This window comes from Nuphar pumila, chromosome 13 (genome assembly GCF_984573655.1).
Source record: "Nuphar pumila chromosome 13, dmNupPumi1.hap1.1, whole genome shotgun sequence".
Classification (NCBI taxonomy): Eukaryota; Viridiplantae; Streptophyta; class Magnoliopsida; order Nymphaeales; family Nymphaeaceae; genus Nuphar; species Nuphar pumila.
The window spans coordinates 8,188,072-8,213,227 of record NC_143261.1 but is presented as its reverse complement, the minus strand read 5'-3'; the positions used below and the strand labels follow the sequence as shown (position 1 = coordinate 8,213,227).

The following is a 25,156-nucleotide window of genomic DNA, read 5'->3' as shown; positions in this document are numbered from 1 at the left end:
GGGGGACACCGACCATCACCACATAGGCGTGGTCCTTTTTGCCTTAGCATTACATACGGACGGGAAGAAGGACTGAATTAGAATGGTGATTCGATGCATAGAATAGGTCCATATCTATTTCATAGCAAAGCTCTTACATGCTAAGTATCATACACTGTGATTGGGCACATGATTCGTAATGTCAGAATGGTTACACACCCATGGTTCGATGCATAAAACAAATCTGATATCCTGCATACATGTCAAACCTGTAAATCACTTGTAGCTAAGGAAAAGACGCTGTTACTTGAGTTGATCTTGCTGAGTATGATTAAATAGCTATACAAAAAAAAAATATGAGGTTTGTTTAGATTGTGATCGCATGTATATAGTGGTTGGATTAGTTGACAGAATCAATTACATGTTTATTTTATTTTATTTTGGCATTAGCAATTATGTTATACATGCTTAATCTATGTTACTTGCTGCACCTCAGATTATAGATTTCTGGGTTATATTTCCTTTTATTGCAGTTTTTCTTAGGAAAATCACAGACTATAGTTTTAACCATATGTCAGCACACAAGGACTATGGTGTTTACACTGGGAATCTGAAATGAGCAGGGATCGACTTGACCCCAGCCAACAACTCTGTTATTATGACAGTTTTATCCAACTGATTGGGGGTGGTTCAGGCGTTATTCGCATGTTCAATATCATTCAGCATGAACCAGGAAGGTCGGTCATTTGGGATGGTTTCACTGTTACAATTCAAGGTACAGCAGATAACCAACCTACTTAAGTCCTAGTCACGGTTTACCATTGCATGTGAACATGTTAAACAGAGTTTTTTGAGCTTTTTTTTTTGTTATTTTTAAAAATTTGACCAAACAGATGTGATCTGTGCACTTGATTTTTATAAGAAACAACTCTTGAAATGTTTGATTCAGATGCATGGACAGGTTTCTATAAAGTTTGAAGAATCAACAGTCCAAAATCTTTGTAAAATTTGAGGCTCTAAATATCATTTTTTTTCACCAAAAAACATCATCAAGCCATTGATTCATAGTAAATCAACTATGATGAAACATCTATAGGGTCAGAATTGTGAAAACAGGTACCAGAATACCTGAAACATTCATTGAACATGTTTTGGTGCTATTGAAGGCGCAAAACTATCGAGGTCGAAATAAGTTCAAGCTTTATCAACTCAATTTAGCTAGGTAGATGTGTTCATCATGGTTTGTTTGCTGAGGATAAAACCTTGGATTATGTTATTTTAATCTAAAAAAATCTGATTTTTTGAACGGTGAAATTTTAGTACATTGTAGGCCATTAGCTCTTAAAAAAAACTGCTTACCTGTCACAATCACATCATTTAAAAACCCATTCTTTGTAAATCACATTCATAAGGTCTGATCTATAAAAAAAAAAATCTAAAAAGTATAAAGAAAGGTCATTTTATATTCAATAGTTATATGCATTCAATAGCATCAAATATTACCACACACACGTGTCTGTGTGTGGAGTGGGGAATAGGTGCTACCAAAGTTAGAAGCCCATCACTAAAAAAAAAAAACTATCAAAAAGATGACCGTCCTTCTCCCGAAAACCATCCATCTCATAAGATCTACGTCTCTAGATCCATCTGCATCATTTAAGGTGCTGCACGGCATTGTGCCATAACTCAACTAACCAATGTGGACCCTAGAATTGAAGAAACTGCAGATCTTCTCCAGCAAGCAACAACTACCCTGCATTAGCTTTGACCAAGGGTTCCAACGGGTCCAATATGGCCCGGATCATGGCATACCTGACTCTGAATCTGAAAAGTGAACAACATGGTACAAATTCGAATCCAGATCTGATATGTTAAGATTTCTGTCTGGAACCAACTTACTAGATCAGACAAAGAATGGTTGGGGCATAAGGGTTTTTCATTTACAAAAAGTGCAAACGGATTTGATCTAATAGAAAAGTACCAATCTGAATCCGAAAGACAAAGGCAGAGAATTTGGATCATGTAGGTCCAAATCTGATCCAAATTGTCCGTCCAACGGACCTTATTTTGAGATTCAAAATCAAGGAACAATGTGTGGTTCAGAGGTCCGACCGAATCCGATCCATTTTCACCCGTACTACCTTTGACTTCGCCGGAGTGTGCCGTTTTCTGGGAAGAATGACCGGAATCAGGCCATCGGCAGGTGGCCACGTCCTCTGCTTTGAAAGGGAGAGAGAAAACAAGGGACGGTCAAGGGGAACGGGTTTCCTCAGACAGCACGTGTTCGAAATGGTCAAAATTTCCTCACCTAACCAGTAAGGTTAAGGAAGGGGTATCACAGTTTGAATATGCCAACTCTTTTACTACGACCTTTGCCACCTTGAAACTTTGAAAAGCATGCGCCATTTCCGGTCACCGGAATCCGGATGGCAAAATTTTCAGGCTATTTCTAACCACTCTAATCGTCATTCAAAGCCTTTTTCAAATTGTCATTGTTTTTCCTTGACAGATTATATCTGCATGTGGATCCGAGTCGGACATCTATACGACTCGGTTCCAGAAATGACCCCTATATAATCCATACCGAGTTGTTCACATTTGTGTCCGAGTTCTTGGAGCTACTGTGATTTTATGTCTGATTTCGATGGCTTTCATGCTCCCATCTTATACTGTGCGACCCGGGCCGGTAAGTGTTGACATCCTTTTAGAATCGGTTCCAGTGAATGACCCGCATATAATATATGCCAAGATATTCTAATTCATGTCCAAGTCCTTAAAGTTACTGTGATTTCGATTATCTCATGCTTCCGTCTTATATCATTCGTGACTTTGCTCGATCATGTATCGGAAATCACGAGACGGGTCAAAGACGTCTGTTGTATCGGCTTTGCTTTCAACTTTGTGGTAGACTAGACCCAAACCTTAAAAGGAATTTGATCACGCCCGGATGCTAGGAAGCATCTGAGATGGTGCACAGCACGTTTGAATCTCTCGGATTCGGCTGAATTTGTAGAACAAAATAAGCTATAGTCAAATATTGCCTTCTATAACGGCCACCAAGGCAGCATCTATATATATATATATATATATATGTGTGTGTTGCACTAGGAGAGGAAAGCATACTTACTAATAATATTCATATAGCATTACAGTAGTACTTGCCTAGCTAGTGATGGCTATCCGAGTGAGAGTAGTGGTGCTTCTTCCTCTTCTCTTCTTGTTCATCTTCCTCTTCATGTTAGAGTGCTCTTCCGTAGAGGGTCGACGCATGCTGGCCAGCAATCGTGGGGTCCCGTTGTCGCCGTCGGCTCGTTCAGTTGTGGACAGTCTGATTCTTGGTGCAGTGAAGGACTCGGGCCCGAGCCCTGGCGCTGGACATGCTGTTATCACCTCCCTCCATTAACTATCTAGAACTTATGTTAATTAGCTTCATTCCATCCATTAATCTTTCATTTGATGTATGTGTTGTGGGCGTCTTCAGGGTGATAGTCTTTATTTATTTTATTCATTTGGATCAAGACGATGGGAGGATTATGTTTTAGGATGATTGTGATGAAAGTTTCTTCTTTCAACACGATTCTGAGAAGTTTTAGCCATCTCCTTAATCATGGGAATGACAGAAGGATTTAATACGTTGTTTCTTTGTTCCTTTTGCAGAAGTAATAAATAAATAAGTGCATTTTAAGTCGAATAATTGCCTGCATAAATGAAATTAAGTGCTCCATGCTGTCCGACCCGCTAGCCAAATAGAAATAATAATAATAAAAAGAAAACCATTAATTGTTTTCTTTTGGATGGACCAGAAAACAATGATCATGTTAATACGGAAGTTCTTAATTTTTTCTGATTGTGTAAGGAAATTCTTAAATAAAAAGATGGAAATTAAACGAACAATTAAGCGTGGAATGGAACTCCAAATGGTGTAAAGCAACACCAACAAGTTTTTGGCACATGCAGTGAGAGATTCTTGGTATTATTATTATATTTTTTTGGCTAAGCTAAGGAAAACACCACCCCCTTAATCACCGACTGCACATTGGCAAGCCTATAGTTGGTAAGACGCACAAGGTTTCCCTTGCCCACCGGTGATCTTTTGGAAAAGACGATTCTCCTAGGTTTCAAACTATAGTTGCCCTTGAAGGTGCCGCGGGAGAAGCTACCATAGGTTGGCCAGTACCGACCAGTGCGACCAGGCCTCTTACTTCAGGGGTGGTTTCTCTATTCCTCATGAAAAAAAAATCATAGTTGTTCCATGTCAGGTGACAAACCATGATTATATATCCCTAGCGAGAAAGGCAGAGCCCTTGTGGGCACAACTCTTCGTATATTTTATCAAGGCAACAATGGCAGACGTTTAATTCCTGGCTCTTAATTGATTCCTCAGTAGCTCTAGATCATTTCAAAAGAGAATAAAGAGGTAGCGACAACTATTGGAAGAGTGTGAAGCCTGATTTTTATATTTAAATAAATCTTTGTTCATAAGGTGAGGATTCGGAGGCCTGAGTTGCGGACGAAAATAATTTTGAAGTTAGTTTTGTAATTTTATTTAAAATAGGTTGCCCTCGACTCCTTGTATTTAAAGAGGGAAATTTGTCTTTTGTAAAAATGTGTATCTCAATCTTAATAGTGGATATTAGTGCGGCAGTAAACATAGGCAACTCTTGCCCAACCATATAAAATCTTTGTTCTTTTTCTTTCTGTTTTTGCTTCTTCCATTAGATCGATAGTGTGTTGAATCGTTTCCTAACAACAACTACATTAGTTGAAAAAGTTGTGCATATAACAGATGCTTTCTTTCTCGGAATGGGAAACATCCAAAAATATTGACCCTAAGATAGCACGGTACCCTTTAATGCTTGCAGAAGATGATCAAGTCACGTAACGCCATTTTTTACCGATACTTTTTAGACTGGAGAGCACTCAGGTTTCCTAGAGAGGGACAGAAACTTACTTTAATATTATATATTTCCTAATGTTTCAAGATCTACAGCCAACACCCACCTAAAGAAGAGGTCAGAAATTCTCCACATTCGTATTCGTTGTGTTTTGTAAGAAAACCATGATTTGTTCTCGTCCAGATAATGACATTATGTGGCCATTTTTATCTCAAACTATTTACTTAATTTTTTTGGTTAGGCCAAAACAAAAACTCCCATCACCAGCCTCACATTGACATACCTCCACTCTATATATAAAAACCTTTGAGGTCCCCGGCCTCCTGCCCAATATCGAGGAGTACACCTACCTTTCCTCTTGCAGCAAAAGAATTCTCACCTGGGTTTGCTGTCTCGTTAACTTGGTGCAACATTCACAAGTCATTCCTACCAGATGAACGGAGCACTATGTACTTACATTTTTGTTTTTTTTTTAAAGGAAAGCTGGGGTTACGCAGACCCTACCAATTACACAATTATACCATTGGGTTTTGAACCTGCAACGTCCAAACACAAGGTGACGTGCACTAGCTACTCCTACCAGATAAGCAGAGCCCCCGTTGGTACTATGTACTTAATTTTACCAAGTACTAACACCATATTATAGTCAGAATGGGATCTAGTCATCGCTAATGTACCCTAGTGTCATACGCACCCTGGGGTCTCACTATCCCAAGCAGTCATCATCAAATCTGACTCTGTAGTTGTGAACTACAAGGTGCCTTTAGTGAAGATGGTCGTTAAAATCGCTGCAATCCAACTTGTGTGCAGGACTTTTAGGCAATTAATTAAAAAACCAATGGTTGTAAAAGCACTAAAATTTTATGATTTAAGAGTCATGTCCAAGAGTTGATTCATATCATCAAATCCATTATGTTGAAGATTTACTAAAAATAACTTACAACAATGTAATCGCCCGGTGGGTATGACATCTGTTCTTTTTTTTTAAAGGCAAACTGGGGTTAGTTATTGTCATTAGTTCCCTTGATTACATGACGATCGATGCGGAGTTTCGTATTTATTCTGTTTCTTTTCTCTTGATGGATCAACTGAGTATCTGCTTGATTATGTTTGATATTTGAATTTACCGAGGGATTTATTCGAAAAGAATCATGTGGCAGCCAGAAAAAGTTCTTTCGATCATGATTGTGGTTGGGTCCGTTCGGATGGCATCCTATTGTTTAGGTAATCGCCTTCGTGGGCGAGCGTTTGGTTCATGAAATAAGGAGTAATTTGATCGTCCGATGTGGATGATGGAAATCTATTTCGTTGGAAATGTTTCCAAGTCATTGCCAGGCTCAGTCACAGGAATTCTGTAATTTACAGTTTTTGTTTTTTTAGATGGTAATGTGCATGAAAGTATTGTTTGTGTGTTTGTTTAAATGAGTTTATTGTTTCTTGAAGTGTCGCGACTGAGGAGATTGAAGGAAGTTGGTGGGAAAACATGAGAAATTTTCTTCGTGTATCCCACCAAATTGGATAATTTCAGTGAACAGATGAAGTGGTTATTGTGCAAGATTTTACTTAATTATTATCTCTCACTGTCTTTTTTTTTTTTATCATATTTAACTGCGTCTATTATTCGCTTCACTAGCATGGAGGGGCTTTTGGAGCAATATCATAATCGTTCAGTTGGCAACTTTAGTCTTTATGTAGGGAATGCCTTGAGAAGTGTGCAATGATTGGGATTCCACTCTCTTTGATATGAGAATCATGCTGCCAACAGGCAGCATGGGTGATGGTATGTAAGAGTCTTTGCGGCCATTTTGAATCAATAATGTTTGTGAAGGTTTGGAAGGTTAGCTATCAAAGCAGAGTCCTAGTTTAGTCAGTGCGATGCTTGGGGCACTGATTCAGTTAGCTGGTGATTACTGAATTTCCTGCATTTGATTGTGATCTCCTACAGTTTGGGATGTTTGGGTGCAGTTCATTGTTTTTAACCATATCATCTGCTAATTGAATAAGGCGGAAACTTGTGTGTGCCCTGTCTGTTACTGATTCCAACGCACATACTTTGAGTTCACTTCTATCCGCTGCCAAATGATATAAACCCTAAAAGGGATCCATAAAAACTACATGCTCCTGTTGGGGTTAAAGAAGTGTCATGTGTTCACCAACTTTTGTTACCTTTTAACTAATTTTAAAATTCCAAATCAGTGATTTTTCTTGGATAATGCAACCAGGGGCCAAGGGTATATGATAACTACACAACACAGTTATTTTTTAAAAATGATGCTTTGAAATTCATGCACATAAATATTTACCTAATATATTCTTTTGTGTGCGTGGTTGACTCGATAATAGATACTTTCAGCCCATAGTTTTGAAAATGAGAACTAATTTTTTTATGTTAAATGGGCTATGTGATTTTTCATGTGCATGTCTATTTGTGTTCCAAAGCTGTCTATTCGTGTTTCAAAAAAAGGATATTTGAGTTTCATGGAATGTGCTATCTTACGACAAACATAGTACCTGTCTAACATGTGTGCAAAAGGGAAAATGGAGTGTATATCTGCTTACATAGGCTGGATTGTAAATTTGATGTTGAGAGTCCTACATTTTGGAGCCACTAAGTAGCCAAATTGAACATAATACAAAAAGATAAAAGTTTCTGGTGCTTAGTCCCATCTAAAGAAGAAAATGGTCTAGTTCAGTGGTTGATCAACAGAGGATACAATGTGCTGGCAATCATTTATCAAGTGACCTGCAGTTCAGTTCTGCCAGGTATGCTCACCTGAAGCCTGCAGTTGATAGTGATGGATTCTTCTCTTGAAGGTGGAAGATTGGATGGAGAACCCTTGTTGTATTTAATGTACATAGAGGTCTCAGATGGTTGAATTGACTACTAGATGTCTCCATCAGTGGACCAATGTCGTGAAAGATTGCATAGTTGTGGCAGTTTTTCAATTGATTACGAGCAGCTTGACTCTTGCCTATCCTTCCAATTTCTGAAAGAATAACTTCAATTTTTTAAAATTAGAGTTCTGAAATAATAGAAAGTGCTCATAATTACCTTGACTACGCTTTTATCATTTAGCCTCCTATCAACTGTACGCCAGTTACTTTTGTTCTTGGTTTGATTGTCTTGGGCAATAAGTAGAAGCATGTAGACTGTGTTTCAGCGCCACCTTGATGAGTCTTTTGCATGTTGTTTAGGCCTCTTGTTTCCTGTGTTATTTACACAAGTATGCATTGCCAGGGCTGGGAAAAAGGTGAAGGCCTTGGAAAGGACAAACAAGGAATTAAAGAACATCTGAAGGTCAATAGGAAGCAAGATACAACAGGTTTTGTCAACTTTTTTTTTATGCATGGTGTAACTCTCAATGTTTTGAATTCTAGTTAATATTTCTGACTTAACTCATTTGGCCTACTTGATAGGTGTAGGTTTGGATAAGGCTGCTGATAAATGGGCATTTGATACCTCCACGTTTGATGAGATTCTGAAAAGATTGGCAGTGGTAATTTCTTGTTCATTGTTTCCTCTTTTCTTTCTTCTTTGGGGAATTTTGAACTCATTGGCATTTCATAAATGCATTTAAATTGTCTTTTGTGGCTGGAACTTGCTAATTGTTTTTCATTCTTCTCTAATCTCAGTTTGCTTTTTCTGATTGGCAGCAAATACCAGAAAATGAGGATAAAAATGAGGGTAATGGTAAGTGTTACAAGTCTTATCTTTTTTTTTTCCCTAGTCACAAATTGAGTTTCACATTGCTTAGCTTGTTGGAGGAACAGGAAAACTTCTAGAAAATGCGAGCAGCAGTAAAACAGAAGAGGTCCCTGCACTGAAATCAACTCGACCCCAAGGAAGGTTAATTATTAGTATCTCGTTTCCTGAAAAGAGATTTTTAAACATTGTGTCTTTGCTAATATAGTTTACAAACTGACATGGCCTGTTCTTTTAGATACAAGAAAAGAGAGAAGGGGAAGTTTGTGAATGCATATTCAGAGAAGGATCTTCAAGAGATTCTGGTAATTTTCCTGACATGTTCATTCCCTCCCTTCCAAATGTCTTTTGTCAATTATATCATTCAATTGAATCTTCAGCTAAGTCTTTGCTTCTGCTTCAGATGGTTTGGAGAATCTTGTCGCTTCTGTCTTTATAAACCTGTTCATTTGAAATTGTAGTTTTGATGTAAAATGTGCTTTGTGCTGAAGGCACTATAAAAGTTATGTTACACTTGTTTCTAGAATCTGATTTTGATTAGATTAGTTTCAATTCTTCCAGTGTTGACACCAGAACAAGCATACTAAGCATTGTTAAACGTTCTCAATTATAGTTAATCACAGGAATATGATTGCATGACTAAAGGTTGCTGGAGAAAGTTGGCTAGTGTCTGTGATATATATATCAGACATAGATACATTTGCTTAATAAGTATAAGAAGATATGCTATATCAATAAATATGGTGGCGCTTCTTCTTGATCTTCACCTTTGTTAGTTTCATTTGATCTAGTTACTTCATACTTCTTGATTTTTTTTCCCTGAAATTCATTCATTTAGATTTGGAAATTTGCTCTTGAAATAAAAGTTACCTTTTTCCTATACATTTTTCTTAAACAAAATTCCGATGTGCAAGTTCTTTGTTAGTTCCTTCTCTCAAAGTCACTCCATAATTTGAAAATTTCAGATTATATTAGACTTGCTTTTCTTTGTTTGAGGATTTACTTAAGTGGATTAACTAATATGATGTGGTGCATGGTCATACAGTGTGATGGTACATCAACCTCACATATTGACTTCTTTTTATTGAGAATATTGGGTTGATATCAAGACTGTTAAAATATTATGTCTCTTTTAACTGTAAACTGAAATACCCATCGGGGGTATTTCAGTCCTTTTACTCAATAGGCGTCAGCCACCCTAATGGGCTAACATTTTTACTTTTTCTTTTTTTATTTACTTTTACCTTTTACACCTTTTTCTTTTTACACTTTTTTTCTTTTTGACTGTTGTGAAAGGGACAGCTCCATATAGTTGTTGGAGCTGCCCCAACAGTCACAAATGTGACCGTTGGGTGCAGCTCCAACAGTCATATTGAGCTGCACCATGTGGCTTCTTTTTGCATTATAAATAGGCCTTAGTGGCCCTTGTAAACACATCCTTTTTTGTGAGTGCATATGCAATAACAATGCTTTTGTAAAGCCCCTTTTGGGAACTTATGAATTGAAGTTCATTTTGTTTCATGCTTTTGTGCATGTGTATCCGTGCCTTCGTGCACTTGTGAGTGTTCTTCTTTGTGCCTTTGTGCACTCTTTGTATTTCTTGTATTGTGGTGTTACACACAATCTCTTTTTATAGAGATTTTCACATGGTATCAGAGCAATGTTGTTTGGAGAAAGAAATTGGTGTAATTCTTCTCAATATCAAGTGTCTCGGAAAACATGCCTTCAACTTTTTGGTGATTGGAGTGGAGACTCTTCTTCATTCAATATTTTAGAAGATTACTACAACAAGAAAGATTTAAAATCTTGTTGTGGTACATATTCTTTTCTTTCTTCTTTCCTCTCTAATGGGTGAGAAAGACTCCCATTTTTCTCTTGGTTTCAAGCTAAATGGCTCAAATTATCATGTGTGGGCCGGAAATATGGAAGCTCACATCAAAGGGAAAGGGCTTTGGGGTTACATTTAAGGCTCGATTCCGGAACCAGAGCCTAAAATTACTTTGGTTAAAGAAGGGGAAATCAAAATCCTTGAGGGCGATGAAAGAACTAATGCTCTTGAGGAATATAGTAGAAAACATGAGGAATGAGAAATGAAGAATTTCAAGATCTTGTCTTGGATTTTCTTTTCCGTTGAGACAAGGATTAATGCCAACATTATAAAGTTTAAAAAGGTTTCTCAAGCGTGGGAGTATCTTGAGAAGATGTATACTTTTAGGGACTTGTCCCATAAGTATTATCTTCAAAAGAGAGCGTTAACTCTTGTTCAAGGTAATATGTCTATAAGAGAGTATTTTGCGGAACTCTCTTCCATTTGGGATGAGCTTGTCATGCTTGAACCCAAGTGGAGTGGAGAAGCCATAGAGCTTCGTCATAAGCAATTAGAAGAAGACCGATTCTTCAATTTTTTGAATAGGCTAAGGCCCGAGTTTGAGCAAATAAGATCTTCTCTCCTGTCCTCTTTTACCTCTCCCTCTCTTGAAGACGTCTTAATTAAATTAAGTGGAGAGGAAACCCGTATGGGCATTAGCAAGCAAAATCCTAGTGTGCTTGCAATGTCCACAAATCAAGAAGAATGTGATGGTGTTAATGCCGTTTCTAGACCCGGTAACAATTTAAGAACATATAGACCTCCTCATTTTAAGAATCAAAATCAAGGTAATCAAGGAGGAAGAAGAGATTATAGCAAAATCTCGTGTCACTTTTGCAAAGAACCGGGTCATATCAAACAGGTTTGCCCAAAATGGAAGAAACTTCTAGCAATGGCAACTACATCTCAACCATCCAAAGAGGAATCTTCAAAAGAAGCTCTATCTCTCAATCAAATTGTGGAGGCTCTTCAACCTCTTCTAAAAGGAGCTATTTTTGGCACCGCCGTATCCACCTCTTCTCCTCCAGGTAAAACTTCTTGGCTCTTAGATTCGGGTGCATCCTTTCATATGACCCCAAACATTTCATCTCTTTCTGAGTATTCTAAAAATGTGTCACCTTCTTTTGTTTCGACCGCGGATGGTACTTCTCTCGAAATTAAGGGAATTGAAAATTTTAAAACCCAAAACTTCTTTATTCCAAAAATTAGACTTATACCAAAATTAAATTTAAACTTGCTTTCCGTTTCTCAACTCACGGACCTTGGGTGTAACATTCAATTCTCATCTAATAAATGTTTAATACAGGATCACCGGTCCGGGAGATTGATTGGGGAAGGCTCTAGGAAAGGAGACTTGTACTATGTGGACTTTCTTCAAATTCCTAAAAACACCTTTTGTAATGTGGCCCAACATAAAGACATAAATGTTTGGCACAAGAGACTTGGTCATCCCAACATTACCAAGTTATCTTATCTACATTTTGTTAAAGATCTTTGTAAAAATACTTTCTCTTGTAATGATTGTATTCTTGGAAAAATGAGAAGTATACCTTTTGAACCAAGAACTATGTTTAGTACTAAACCTTTTGAAATTATTCACTCGGATGTTTGGGGACCGGCACCTGTCATATCTAAAGGTGGTTTTGCTTACTATGTGATTTTTGTGGATGATTTCTCACGATATTGTTGGATATATTTTCTCAAACATAAGCATGAAGTTTTTTCATGTTTTAAAACATATCATATGATGATCAAAAATCAATTTAATAGTAATTTAAAGATATTAAGGACCGATTCCGGAGGTGAATATCTCTCTAATGAGTTTAAGAAATATCTTGGGGATTGTGGCATTGTCCATCAAAGATCGTGTCCTAAGACCTCACAACAAAATGGTTTGGCCGAAAGAAAACATAGGCATATCATTGAAACCACTAGAACTGATATTGGGAAGCAAGCTTCCCCATTAATTGGAAGCATGCTTCCCATTTAAAATGATCGCTTCCCCGTGTGTTTCGGAAGCGCTGCATTCCGGGCTTCCGAAACGTGTTTCGAGGAAGAGTGCTTCCTCGAGTCATATAGTGTTTCTAGTAACCCTGGTCTTCATCCTTGTAATTGGCAGTCATTATTTGTAATCTTTTATTTTTTGGGTCCGGTAGGCTTAAATTGTGTTTGTATGGAAAATGTTGTTGCTCACTATTTTATGAATGAACCTAGTTCCTCACTTGTTTCCAAGATAACATTGTACTTTAACTATGTGTTTGTGCATGTATTGTGTGTTTGCATGTAATATAGTCATAGTCACAAATATTGGTATCAGCTATATCTTGACAAAACTATTTCTCGCGATATTATAAGTTTGGTGATAAATCTTGGAAAATCTCAGGGCTTAAAAAATAACAAAAATAAGTAAAAAAATATCATGTTTAGATAAAAAACACACAAGTAATAAAAGAAATGAGTAAAAAGTGTAAAAGAAAGAAGGAAAACGTATTTAAAATGTAAAAAATAAATAAAACAGTAAAAGTAATTGATAATATTGTGATAATATCACGATATTATCGTGATAATATCACAATGTTATCAAATCAGGGATATTTTCAAAATATCATGATATTTTACCTATATTATCGTTTGCTGAATTTACAGCGATAATGTCACGATATTTTGAAAATATTGCCGATATCTGTGACAATGAATACAATGCTTCTAACTGTATGTTTTCCTGGTGGTGCTTCCATTACTATGTTACTATATTTATTTGATGCTTCAGTGGATTTTTCTTCTTCCCATATTTGCCATTACAATTCTCTTTCACTTGTTTTTCTTATGATATGATTGTCACATATGCTGGTACTTCTTTACAGACAATTGCACAAGTATCTTAGTCCATGTATTCGGAGCTCACAATACTAGATCTTCATATGTTAGTTTTGTTTTTTTATTTCCCACTGTGAAATTTGCTAGTAAGATCTTATGTGCCGCTTCCTTTTTTTCTCATCAAGATCCATCCTTGGTTGTTGATTCTTATGTTCATTTCTGCTTTTATTATTGCTGTAAATAATGATTTATTTCTTAAAACATAGATATCATGGTCAAGTCTAGTGCCTTTTTTCCTTGAATAGGTCCTTCCCACAAGTTTGGATTCAGTTATTTATTGATGAAATTATGCTACTTGCTTGTTTTGGCAGAAAGTGTAAATAAAGATGTTCCATTGGATTGGTGGAGCCACAAGCATGGTTTTGTTTGGGGAGGTTTCCTTGGAAAAAAACGTGCAACACAGAAGCCTCTGGTTTCCGGAAAATCTTGTGTGGCTGTTAACACTGCTGTGTTTGCTGAGCAAGATCTAGAAAATCTTTATAGACTTGTTCAGGTAAACATTCTTGTTGCCTATTTCATGCCTTTTTCAACTGTGTCTTGCTTTTAATTGCAGATTTTGAATTTATTTGACCAAGGAATGATGACCCTTTTTAGCCTTCCATGTTATGTTTTTTTTCGTTTCCTGTGCTAGGTTTGACCACCAAGCTGGTTCTTTCCTCAGATTTCCAATTTTATTCCATCAATCCATCATATTTCTCTTCCTATCTGCAGGATAAGGCCACCTCAGGAAAGCAGGGTCTTGGCATCAAAGATCGACCCAAGAAGATCTCTGGTAGCTATTGGAAGGGAAAGAAAACATCTTTTAATGACAGTGATTATGAGGACCCCGCCGATAGTGGTGGTTCACTAAAGCGCAAGGCTGTGGAGATTGAAACAGGAGTCAAAACCCAAGCTGAAAAAGCTGTGTAAAGCAATACTTTCTCAGATGATTAACAAAAAGTGCTAAGATTTACCAGTAGATGTGGAGGTTTCTGTAATGAAACAAGATGTGCACAATCACAATGCCAACAAAGGGCTACACAAGTGCACAAACACAATATGGCCTCTAATGGACCGATTGCAATCTCATAAAAGAGATATACAAAACACAAACTTCACAAAAAACACAATGTAAAAATAATGATTTTATATCCTCAACAAATATGCTTGAAAAAAGCATACTAATACACATACAAGAGGCTCTATTTATAGAACCCTACTGCCTCCAATGGTCAGAAATATGACCGTTGGGAGCATTCCAACGACTAGTTGGACTGCTTCCCAACAGTCAAATCTGGATTACATTTCAAAAAAAAAGGAAAAAGACTATACAGTCCACATTGGACTGTATTTATTACAGTAGATAAAAAGACCAAAATACCCCTGATATACGAATACTGTACAAATATATATATATATATATATATATATATATATATATATATATATATATATATATATATATATATATATATATATATATATATATATATATATACAGAATGTATTTTGACAGTTTCTAGTCCTTTTTATTCACTGGTAACTTCGTTGCAGGTTCCAGGAAACTCAATGAAGGTTAAAGATCTTAAAGTGCTTGCTCAGGCACATTCAGCTTTTTTTTTTCTGACTTTTCCTTGGATCGTGCTGCTGTGTCATATTTGAAACAGAAGGTAATTCAAAGTTCCCGTATTGTGAAATCTAGCTCCTAGGCGTACCCTAGACCATCTCTCAAGTCTCTTGAGTTGCTGAATTGCTTCAAAAGCAAGTATCCCTTTCCTCGTATAATCCTACTTACTGAAAATGAATTAAAATGGTTATATTAGTAATGAATTTGTTAGGACCCTGCAAAAAATCATGGTTGCAGATGTTTTGTGCTTAATATAAACCTGTAGATGTGTTTGTCCTTTCTTATTTACTAGAATACATGCTTTGGATCAAATTGATTTAATAAAAAACTTGAATATTTTACTATCAAGTTTTAGTGCTATGAGTCATTGTTTTTTATCTCTCTAAGAAGCTTATCTGAGCATGAAAAATACCTGATATAATACATGTTCTACTGAGTAAATTATGATAAACACATCTACAAATTCAAAATAAGCAATAGATGCCTACAACTATGATTTTTTTTTGCAGGGACTGTGAAATTGCATATCTTGAAGATAAAATAATGTCCAAGATATATGAAAAAATTAGTGGATGCAAACAGACCTTGGTTACAAGTAAATAACCAATGTTTCTTGGTATTCATTAAAAAAAAGATTGGAGAATGAAATGCATATGCTAAAAGGGAATTGTATGTGCACTTAATGTATCTTTTCAATTTATAATCTTAAATGATTATTAGCCATATAGCAAGGATCCAGTCACACACACACACACGGACACATGCACACACAGCTGACTGATAAAGGGGCTTGTGGTTTGAATCTTGAATCATCTGTCAGTTAATTTTGAAAATTGCAGGTCAGGTGATAGAAAATAGATTTGAAACCTATATGTATGAACGTATTTTGTGGGTGCAGCTGGGAAGCAGCAGAAAGTTTAAAGTAGATGGTAAGAGAGTGAGACTTTCATAACAGATGCTAGAGAACATTTCATGCAACATTCTGTTCTCTGAGAGCCGGAACCTGTTCTTTCAGATGGGATTGAGATGAGCATCACACCGATCTTTAAATTATGTATTCATTGTTTACTAGCAATTCCTAAACACCATAATGGGGGCAGGTCTCCCTCCCTTGCAAATGCGAGACTGAGATTTTGTAAGTTTCTTGTAGGCATGATTATTTTTATCTTGTATTTGTTGAGGTTGGCTACTACACTGAGTTGTGATCTTGATATTTTTTATCTGCATTCTCTCATTCAATGCGATCTTGTTTATTGGCAAGTCACTTTTGCTGTTGACATTATAATGCTTTTGCTAGTTAAGTCCATCTGACACGGTTAAAATTTGGGAGATTTTTTTATATCTGGTAATCATGCATTGCCCTGAGGCATGAGATCGCAGTCCATCTGCTTGTTCTCTGAAGCTGGTTAGTGCATTCGGGGATATGCATTGTCATGATGTGATTGGGACTATGATTCCCCAGTTTGATTGGCTGTGTTCGTTTGAAATGCTAATGAAGTGGATCTTGATCTGCATTTACTCAAGTCTGAATGGTTGAAATGGTGTTATCTTATATAATTGGGGCAAGGTTGCTGCAGTGAAAGCTCAAACTTGTGTGGCTTGTTCTGCATTCCTCGTGTTTGATATGTACGATCTTGAGAATTTGGAAATCCGCTGCTGCCACCTTTGGAACCAATGAAGCAAATGATTGACCCACCATGTCATCTGAAGAAACGAAAAGTACCAAAAAGTTCAAATCAACAGCTAGTAGCATTGATTCAATTGGCATTGACATAATAGGAATATTACTTCTATTAAGGAGGATTTCTGAAATACGTAAGAAAGAAATTATCACCAAAATTTTTGATAGGATCTGTTTTGGGAATTTAAGGACTGATTGATGTGCACTTGTGTGGTGAACATGGTCCACAATAATCCCACACTTTTAAATCTAGCTGGAAATACTGGCTGTTGATAACTCCATAGAAAGGCTCCCCTGTGGGCGATGAATTCATTTAATAGGTTGTGCAGGTATTGCTCGTCCAGAAGCAAGGATCTTCCAGTCTGCTACATGCTATGCAAGCTGTAACTTAGAGAGGGAGAGTCTACGCATTTTAGGAAAACATGAGAGTGTTGGTTGACATACACTTTTTTTTGTGTTGCTCCGTTCTATAACTTTATTTCTTTCGTCCATTCATCACTTTTAGGCGCATGCAACCCTCTACCATCCATCTCATTGCATTCCATCGTCTCGTATTGTCCTGTACTGTATTTGACCAGAGACATATATGGAATGAAAAGGATATACATATATAGATAGGGATCCTCGTTCATTCCTATCTTCCATATGTGACTAACAACATGGTTTTCGTCTAAGAAGTGCAATTGTTAGGGCATTGGGGAATAAAGAGTAAATGGTTTCAGGATTTCAGCAATAGCAGTAGGACTCCCTAATCTAGTCTAGTTTTTCTAGTGACTACGTCTGGCCTAGTCTAATCTAGTTTACTATAGTAAAATCAAAAGGGTTAGTATAAGAGCCTTTCCAAGCCAGCCTCTGGGATCTCCTGTAAACCCCACTATGATATAGTAAAAGGGAGGATATTAAGGGAAGCAATGAGTAGGGATTCCCCTGCATAGAGTTGGATGAGGGAAGACCTTCACATCCGGTTCAAAGGGCGGGGATATCCCGATGGGAAAGGGAGAGGCGAACAAGAGAGTTGACGCTGCACTGCACTTTTTCAGTCTATCTGGCCTTCAGCGGCACGGAAGGAACTAATCTGCGACGGACAAGCAAAACCATTTAGGAACGAGCATTACAATAACGCCAAAGCTTCAGTCATTTGAGATTAGATGAATTGGATTGAACCTGCAGTCGCAGGTTGGTATGTTGTGTGGAGGGCCACTAGAATATGAGAACTGGAAATACGAGAACTAGTGTCAACCAAGATTATCATGTGTATTTTGTTTTTCTCTGATTGTATTGTACGGATGTGATCTACATTATTGGTTTTAATGGGATAGGCTCTCAAATTATTCAAGGTTTTTTTTTTTAAACTTCAAAATTGATGGTTCAGAAATTTCATTAATATTCAAGCATTGAAAAATCATGGTTTTTTTTTTTTGTTGTTGAAAAACATGATCCAAGAGTCCATTTCTAGCAAATGGGCCATGCTGAACACATCTGCAAGGCTGGATTTTAAAAAAAAAAAGTCAGAAATGTCTCGTTCACACTCTTGGTTCTCATATTTCCAGTTCTCATGTTCTAGTGGCCCGTTGATTGGATTTGGATGCAGCAAGAACGGTTAAAAGTGCTAGATTTGATTTCTGTGATTCAGTGCAAGCTCAGCCAAGAAACGTTTTTTTTTTTTTTTGAGAGGCTGTCAAGAAACGGTTGAAAGTGTTAGATTTGATTTCTGTGACTCAATGCAGGCTCAGCCTAGAAAGAAATGCCTAGAACATTGAAGATGGGGCTTTTGTGGTGAATGTTGGTAGGAGAATACCACTTTTGTAATCCGTTAAGATAGAGATTCTTACACGCTACATTCCTGGAAAAGAGTTTAGTGCCTCGATGTTTAGGGCTTCTTTACCAGATCGTGAAGTTGTTTTTTGGGGTTTAGGAATTCAGGATAAAATAAAGATATTTATTTAAAAGAATTGGGTCCCTCTTCCTCAATATTTTTTGTTTTCTGTTGAGACTCATGGTTCTTCCAAAAAGTTAAGTTCCAAGTACGTAATGCTGCCACGTAATACTTAATCTGGTGACTTATCGAAACTTTACCCTCCTTTCCAAACTTGGCAGCGCTCTAAGAATGGGCTTGACGTGTGCGTCACATTTCTTCGTCGAAAGTTTTCCTCTTTTTATGTCTTTGACTCTTGAGTGACCATGGTCATGGGACCCACAAGACTACCCTCCGATCCCTCCCTCCTTTACGCGAGAAGCCTCCCTTGCTTTGCTTTGATCCTTTGCCAGTTTTCCTTCTTCTTTTGGCGCCGCCGACCTCTCTCTCTCCCCGATTTGGTGGTAACCTTCATAATGGTAAGCCCCTCCCTTCTCTCTCTCTCTCTCTCTAAGAATTTTATTTTTCCATTAAAGCGTGATTTTCTCGTTTGTTTGTTTTCTCTCTTCTTTACTTGCTTCGTGCATACTAGAGGATACAATCCCCAATCTTTTCTTTCCTGTTCTTGTTGGTGTTGACTTGGAATTAATTTGAGGTAATTGGGTGTGCATTTTTTTTAATTTTTTGATCAAATCAGTAGGTAAGTACTGTTATAAGACCACCCTTTGGATTGGTCAGGGTGGTGGGAGCAGTAGGAAAGGAATTCCTGGTTTCTCTTTGACTAGAAACAACCAACAAAATGATTTCTTTTTTCTTGTTTTTTCCTCTTTATGTTTATGAGTTTGGATTTTGGAACTACGAGTTCATCCTTTTTACTAAAAATTGAATATTAATCCTATCGTTCAGTTGCTTTCCATGATTGGAATATGGATGTTATCTTGGATGCCGATCTTAGCGACTTACAGGGTCTGCGCGTACACCCACTTACCCAGAAAAGTAAGCCTTGTGAGGTATCCAAGATTATCCCGCTCTGGCATTTTTCCTGTTTAACATATCTAGAGAGGTGCCTGGATGCACCCACTTTTCCACAAAAGAGGGATAAATTGGGTGTTGCATTGTGATGCAAGATGGACCATTGAAGCTTACCCCACTTGAGCAGTTTTCTAGTTGGCACATCGCTAAGAGTGTTTGGATGCACTCACTTATCCGAAAAACTGGGATAAATTGGATATTGCATTGTGATCCGGATGGACTATCGAATCTTATCCCACTTTAGCAGTTTTCTCATCGTGCACATCTCTGGGAGTGTTTGGATGCACCCATATGACCAGAAAGGTGAAATAAGCTTGGCTACTGCATTGTGGTGCACAATGCTGTATCCAATCTCCTCCCACCCTTCTGGACAAATGCACAGCCATTCGCTTGCCAAATAGCTATTGCATTTTTATGTTTTTTTCTTTGTGCCTTACAGGTTGTTATAGAACTGGTAATTGGTAATGGGGATTCAAAATTTATCAGTGTATTGGAATATGATTCCAAAAGAGGATCGTTCATCTGAGTCGCAGCCAAGTCAAATTTGCTGCGTTGTTTGCACTGAGATTAGATCAACTGGGGTTGAGTCTTCGTGATTCCAGTCTTGGATCTTTCATTGATCTGGTTGCAAGATCTGATACATCTGTTCAAATCTTGGTACCATGTTTTCTTTGAAGTGTCGAGACTCGAGATTGGATTCTATGATGAAAAAGAGACAAGTACCTTGTGAAAGAGAATAAGTTTCATGAAAGTCCTTGTCTCTTTTTCACCTCCTCTCTTTTCATGGCCCTATCAGCCGCCTTTCAAGTACTCCAATATTTTGATGTCAGTGCAATATTATAGTGAAACTCTCATAAAGCAATATCGAAGGCATTCTGGATGATGTATTATTAAAAATATTAGCATTTTACTTTATAGCACAATATCATCTAGCATGTCCATATTTGAACATTTTTTCAAATGTTATTTTTTTATCTTTTCTGAAATGCTATCTATTTTTTCATCTCATTTCAAAGACCATCAATCTTTATTTCTTCTTCTTTATTATCAAAAATAGTTTTTTCTCCTTAATTTTTCTTCGAGAAAAGAATTGTGTTTAAATTCTTTTGACAAATTTCCTCCAAGAAATTGCCGCTGATGATATTGGTTGTGTCAGAATCTAAGCTGATGTGGACAGTTCTCTGAAAACCATATTCTGAAAAAATGTGTCTTCTGCTGTTTCATCAAATATGCAAAGGCTATTCAATTTATTGGAATAAACTTTCCTTTCATGCATACATACATGTGTGTGTGTGTGTGTGGGCAGAGTGAATGCTTTATACCTGGAAATGTTGTACATGTTGGCAGACATGCAGATGAGATTCAAGAGCCATTATCTTTTTTCCCCCCTCTTTTACTTTGGTCTGAGAAGTTGGATCAAAAGATGTTGGGTTTCAGCAATCTGGAGTTATTAAACTCTAGGCTATGGCACTATACCCGTCACTACCACTGGTCAAGTTCTTACAAATGCACCGGAGATCTGAACCCATGAAATCGTTTTTTGTCAAACCAGTTCTATCCCACTTCTACTGTGTTGAGTGATCTTGATTATAGTATGCCAAGATAAACAAGGGGAAAAGGAAAGAAAGATGGAGTGGCTTTCTGTAGCATCATTACTTGTTTACAGTTTGCATGGGATTCGATCATTATTTGCAGTTATAGAAGGATTGAACAAGTTAGCAAAAAGTAAAAACCTCTGCTGCCGTAAAGAATTGCGGGGAGAATGTTTGTGAATCACACACACACACACACACATTTGCAAAGAGTTTTAGTTAATCGAGTACGACACATTTGAAGTAGTAAAAGCTTTTACTGCTGTATGAATTGTGTTGAGCGAAGATTAGGAGTTAGACCGGTAATCAGGATCGTGGTTGATGTGGAGGTTCCACTCTTTGCTTTTCGTGCAGAAAGCATGAACCACTTACCGGATAATATCATAGAGGAGCTAAACTGCATAATATAAAACTGGATGCCCCAACTCTAGAACTTACCCTGTTAATTTGGAGTGACAGATCTTGCCTGGAGGCTGTTTGTTGGAACTTAGAATCAAATTTCTATGGTTAGGTACCCATAGATTTGTATAATTTACTCTGGCATTGTAACATCTGTATCTTAGATGAATAGATGATTGCTTTTTTAAGAAAATCACTTAAACTCGTTCATCCAATGATCAAGTTAGAAGGTTCCTTGCAGGATCTTGCTTCCTCGTCAAGTTCCTCCCCTGACATGTTGGATGAAGACTTTTCATCATGGGTGGATTCTTGCCTTGCTAACAATGTCGAAGTGTCAAGTTTAGGTGCTGATGACTGGGATGCATTGAAAGATGTTTTAGATGAGATTGCAAATTTTAAAGTTTTTCAAGATGGAGATCGAAGGACCTCTTCCGATGAACAAGAGATTTACCAAACTTTGTTGCAAGCCAAGGGTATTAAAGGGTTGGATGACCTGCAGAGCAGTGATGTTGGTGCTGTACCTGAGCTTGAGGAAGGCATGGATTTCTCTGTAGACATGGATGCAAATCCAGCCAGAGGCATTGAGGGTATTTTTAAGGTTTGGGATCTGAACACAGAGTTGGAAGAGGGGGAATTTGATCTAGAACTGAAGAAGGCTCTTGTTGACACCAAAGCTGTGGAACCACATGAAGTCTTTAGTATTGAAGCAACAGAAAAGGATGATCCCATCTTCGTTGTGAACGAGCAAGACAAGGAGGAGGATCTTGATACATTGATCTCTGGAATGGCAGATTTATCATTGAGTAATCAGGTTGGAGAGCATCGATGATCTCGTTTCTATCATAGTACAGTTCATCATTAAGTGAATGCCATGACTGATGGAAGTGTTGAGCATCTTGTTGGGAAGGAAATGCAATGAACTTGTAAAATATATTTATTTTGTTATTAATTCATGATTTCCAATTCAATGACAACTCAATGAATGTTAGATTCTGCACCTGAAGGGTTGCTCCTATATACAGTGGTGCAGCGTTCACCCTGGATGGAATCTAAAATCAGGTGTCCGATATATTGCTGCATCGAGTATGAAATCAGGCGGTATCTTGGGATCTATAAGAAGCAATATCACACCTGTATGCATGAAAACGCATTGTTAGATTCTTGATTCCCTAATGAAAAATTTCCTACTTTGTGGTATCCCCTCTTTCTTTGTGCTCTGCTTTTCAAGTCAGCATTGCTTGAGAAACATCTGTCTTCTGTTACTTTTTGTGAATTGAGAAGGATCATGTAATAGACACTGCTGCCTAGGTCGTTGCATACTCATTGCATACTATAGAACATTACACTAGTTAAATAGAACTATGTTGCCACAGTTTGCTGGCTTCATCTGTTAATTGCTTGCTTTTGCTTTGCTCTTACATTTTTTGCCAAAAATTTTACCGCTTTGCATTTACAGCAACTGAATAGCTGCTAGAATCTTTAGATTTGAAGGGGACTAAAGTCTCTCTCTCTCTCTCTCTCTCTCTCTCTCTCTCTCTCTCTCTCTCTCTCTCTCTCTCTCTCTCTCTCTCTCTCTCTCTCTCACACACACACACACACACACACACACGACCGTGTGAAGTTCACCACGTGGAACCATGCTAGCGCGTGGCATGCACACACACATCAACTTATTCTAATTTTAAAATATAAAGTTTGTGTTGTAGCAAATCAATATTGCAGAAGTCACACGCAGAATCTGCAAAACCAATCATGTGTTTGATAATCTTGCTCTGACGCAGCCAATCTCGACTTGAATTTGTTGGGAGTTAAAACACAGTCATTTTGGCCTTTATTGATCCATCTTTGTTCTTAGGAATGTATATGATTAGTTGTTAAGCATGCAAATACATGCACCATCAGCAAGAGGAATGCAAATTAGTATGGTCGTAATAATGCTTGATGATAGCGCTGTAGCTGACACGTGTATGATCACTGCTGATGTTAAATTCATGCAATGCTGTCGCTATTGTGTTTTCACATAATTCATAGAATTTGAGGCATGCTTATTGCAGTAAATCCAAAATCATGAAATGAAATTTCTTGAAGCCTAATGCTCCTTTACATCTCTTCAAGCCCATTTAAGGATCTGTTGGGTTTCCAACAATGCTGTCACTATCGGTATGGGCTCTGAATCGTTTGGCCAATGATTCAGGTGAATCGGCCGATACTGATTCTCAAGTGAATAGTTCTCAATCGGCTAAAAAATAATTAAAACATATTTTGTATCAATCAGAATTTGGCACGTGTTAAAACCATTAAAATAATTGTAAGCATTTTTTATATTTATTAAAAAATAGCTGATTCAGGCAAGTATCTTATCGATTTTCTGCTGATACGATATGTATCGGCTGATACAGGCCGATACGCACCGATACTGACAACATTGGTCACGAGAATTACATTACATCAAAATTATGCATTGTGAATCTTATTATCATGGTCACTCCAATGCTTGGTGCAGCCTCATTTTACTTGAGACATCATATATTGGCAAATTAAGGAATCACTTCATGTTTTTGTCTGACATGTTGAGAGAGAGAGAGAGAGTTATGAAAATTATAGTTTGAAAACTCACAGATCGTCCAGGGTCTAAAACGAGTACAAACTCATTTTTGTGCAAAAACTCGCCCGAGTAATGGGAGAGTCATGCATATATATATATATATATTGGTAAAATACTATAAAATACAAAGTTAACATGACCCGGCTGAGTCATGAGTCACTCAAGGACGAGCCACTGGGTTTTAAAACCATGAAAACTTGGGGTCTGGTTCACAATCACTATGCAGAGTTATTATTAGAGAGGTGGGAACACAGAACTCAAAGCCAAACAATGGTTGGTTTGGAAATATCAAAGATCCGGGTTCAAAACACAGTTTACCTCCAATGACTGTGTCATAGTGGTTGTAGTTAGATTAATGTAATTTTTGATACATTGTAAAATCTTAAGCTTTATTCCAACTAGTTATTGAGAATTCGGTCATATTTGTATGCTGTTAGCATTTTAATAGAATATTGCACTGTGATTCATCAAATGTATCTTTTGTACAATGTGAAACGTTGACTCTAGCCCTCTAGGTCTAGGGCGATGTCTCCAACCATTCTAAAGTATGGAATACCTCATTCAAGTGAAAAGAAAAAGCAAGCCTTGAATTGATACTTTTGCATAATTATTTGAACATGGTTGCCAAGTTTTCCTGAATTAACCATTGTTCTATGGTTATGGACGCTGGAAGGCACCCCCTGTGGGGCTTTGGGAAAGACCACGCTTTTTCATTGCTTATAAAAACCATTGTGATTCACTATATGTCATGATTAATAAAAGAGAAATTTTAGATAACATTTTTCGATGGAGAAATTGAAAAATACAGAGCTTGGGATTGCAATCTCTCTCTATATATACAGAGAGGTGGTAGCTGCCTACCACTTTTCTAGTCTACCTTGAAAGGTTTTTTTTATGTTTTTCTTAAATCTGACCTTACATATGTGTTTACATGCTTGATTTTAAACTAATTACTCTTAGATTGTCCAATTCTGACAGGTAAACGGGTTTTTATAATGTTTAAAAATTGTTGGCCTAAGATTTTCATAAATATTCAAGTCTTTAAAAATCATAAATTTTATTGAA

General features: G+C 37.3%; 1 protein-coding gene across 1 annotated transcript; it reads left to right on the top strand.

The window, feature by feature from the left end:
- Positions 1 to 18,868: 18,868 nt before the first annotated feature.
- LOC149817673 (uncharacterized) lies at positions 18,869 to 22,683 on the top strand. The gene is made up of 2 exons (XM_089984965.1): positions 18,869 to 18,942; positions 21,728 to 22,683. The coding sequence occupies exons 1-2, from the start codon at positions 18,940 to 18,942 to the stop codon at positions 22,313 to 22,315; spliced, it is 591 nt and encodes a 196-aa protein (XP_089841091.1). The 5' UTR covers positions 18,869 to 18,939; the 3' UTR covers positions 22,316 to 22,683.
- The last annotated feature ends 2,473 nt before the right edge of the window (positions 22,684 to 25,156 follow it).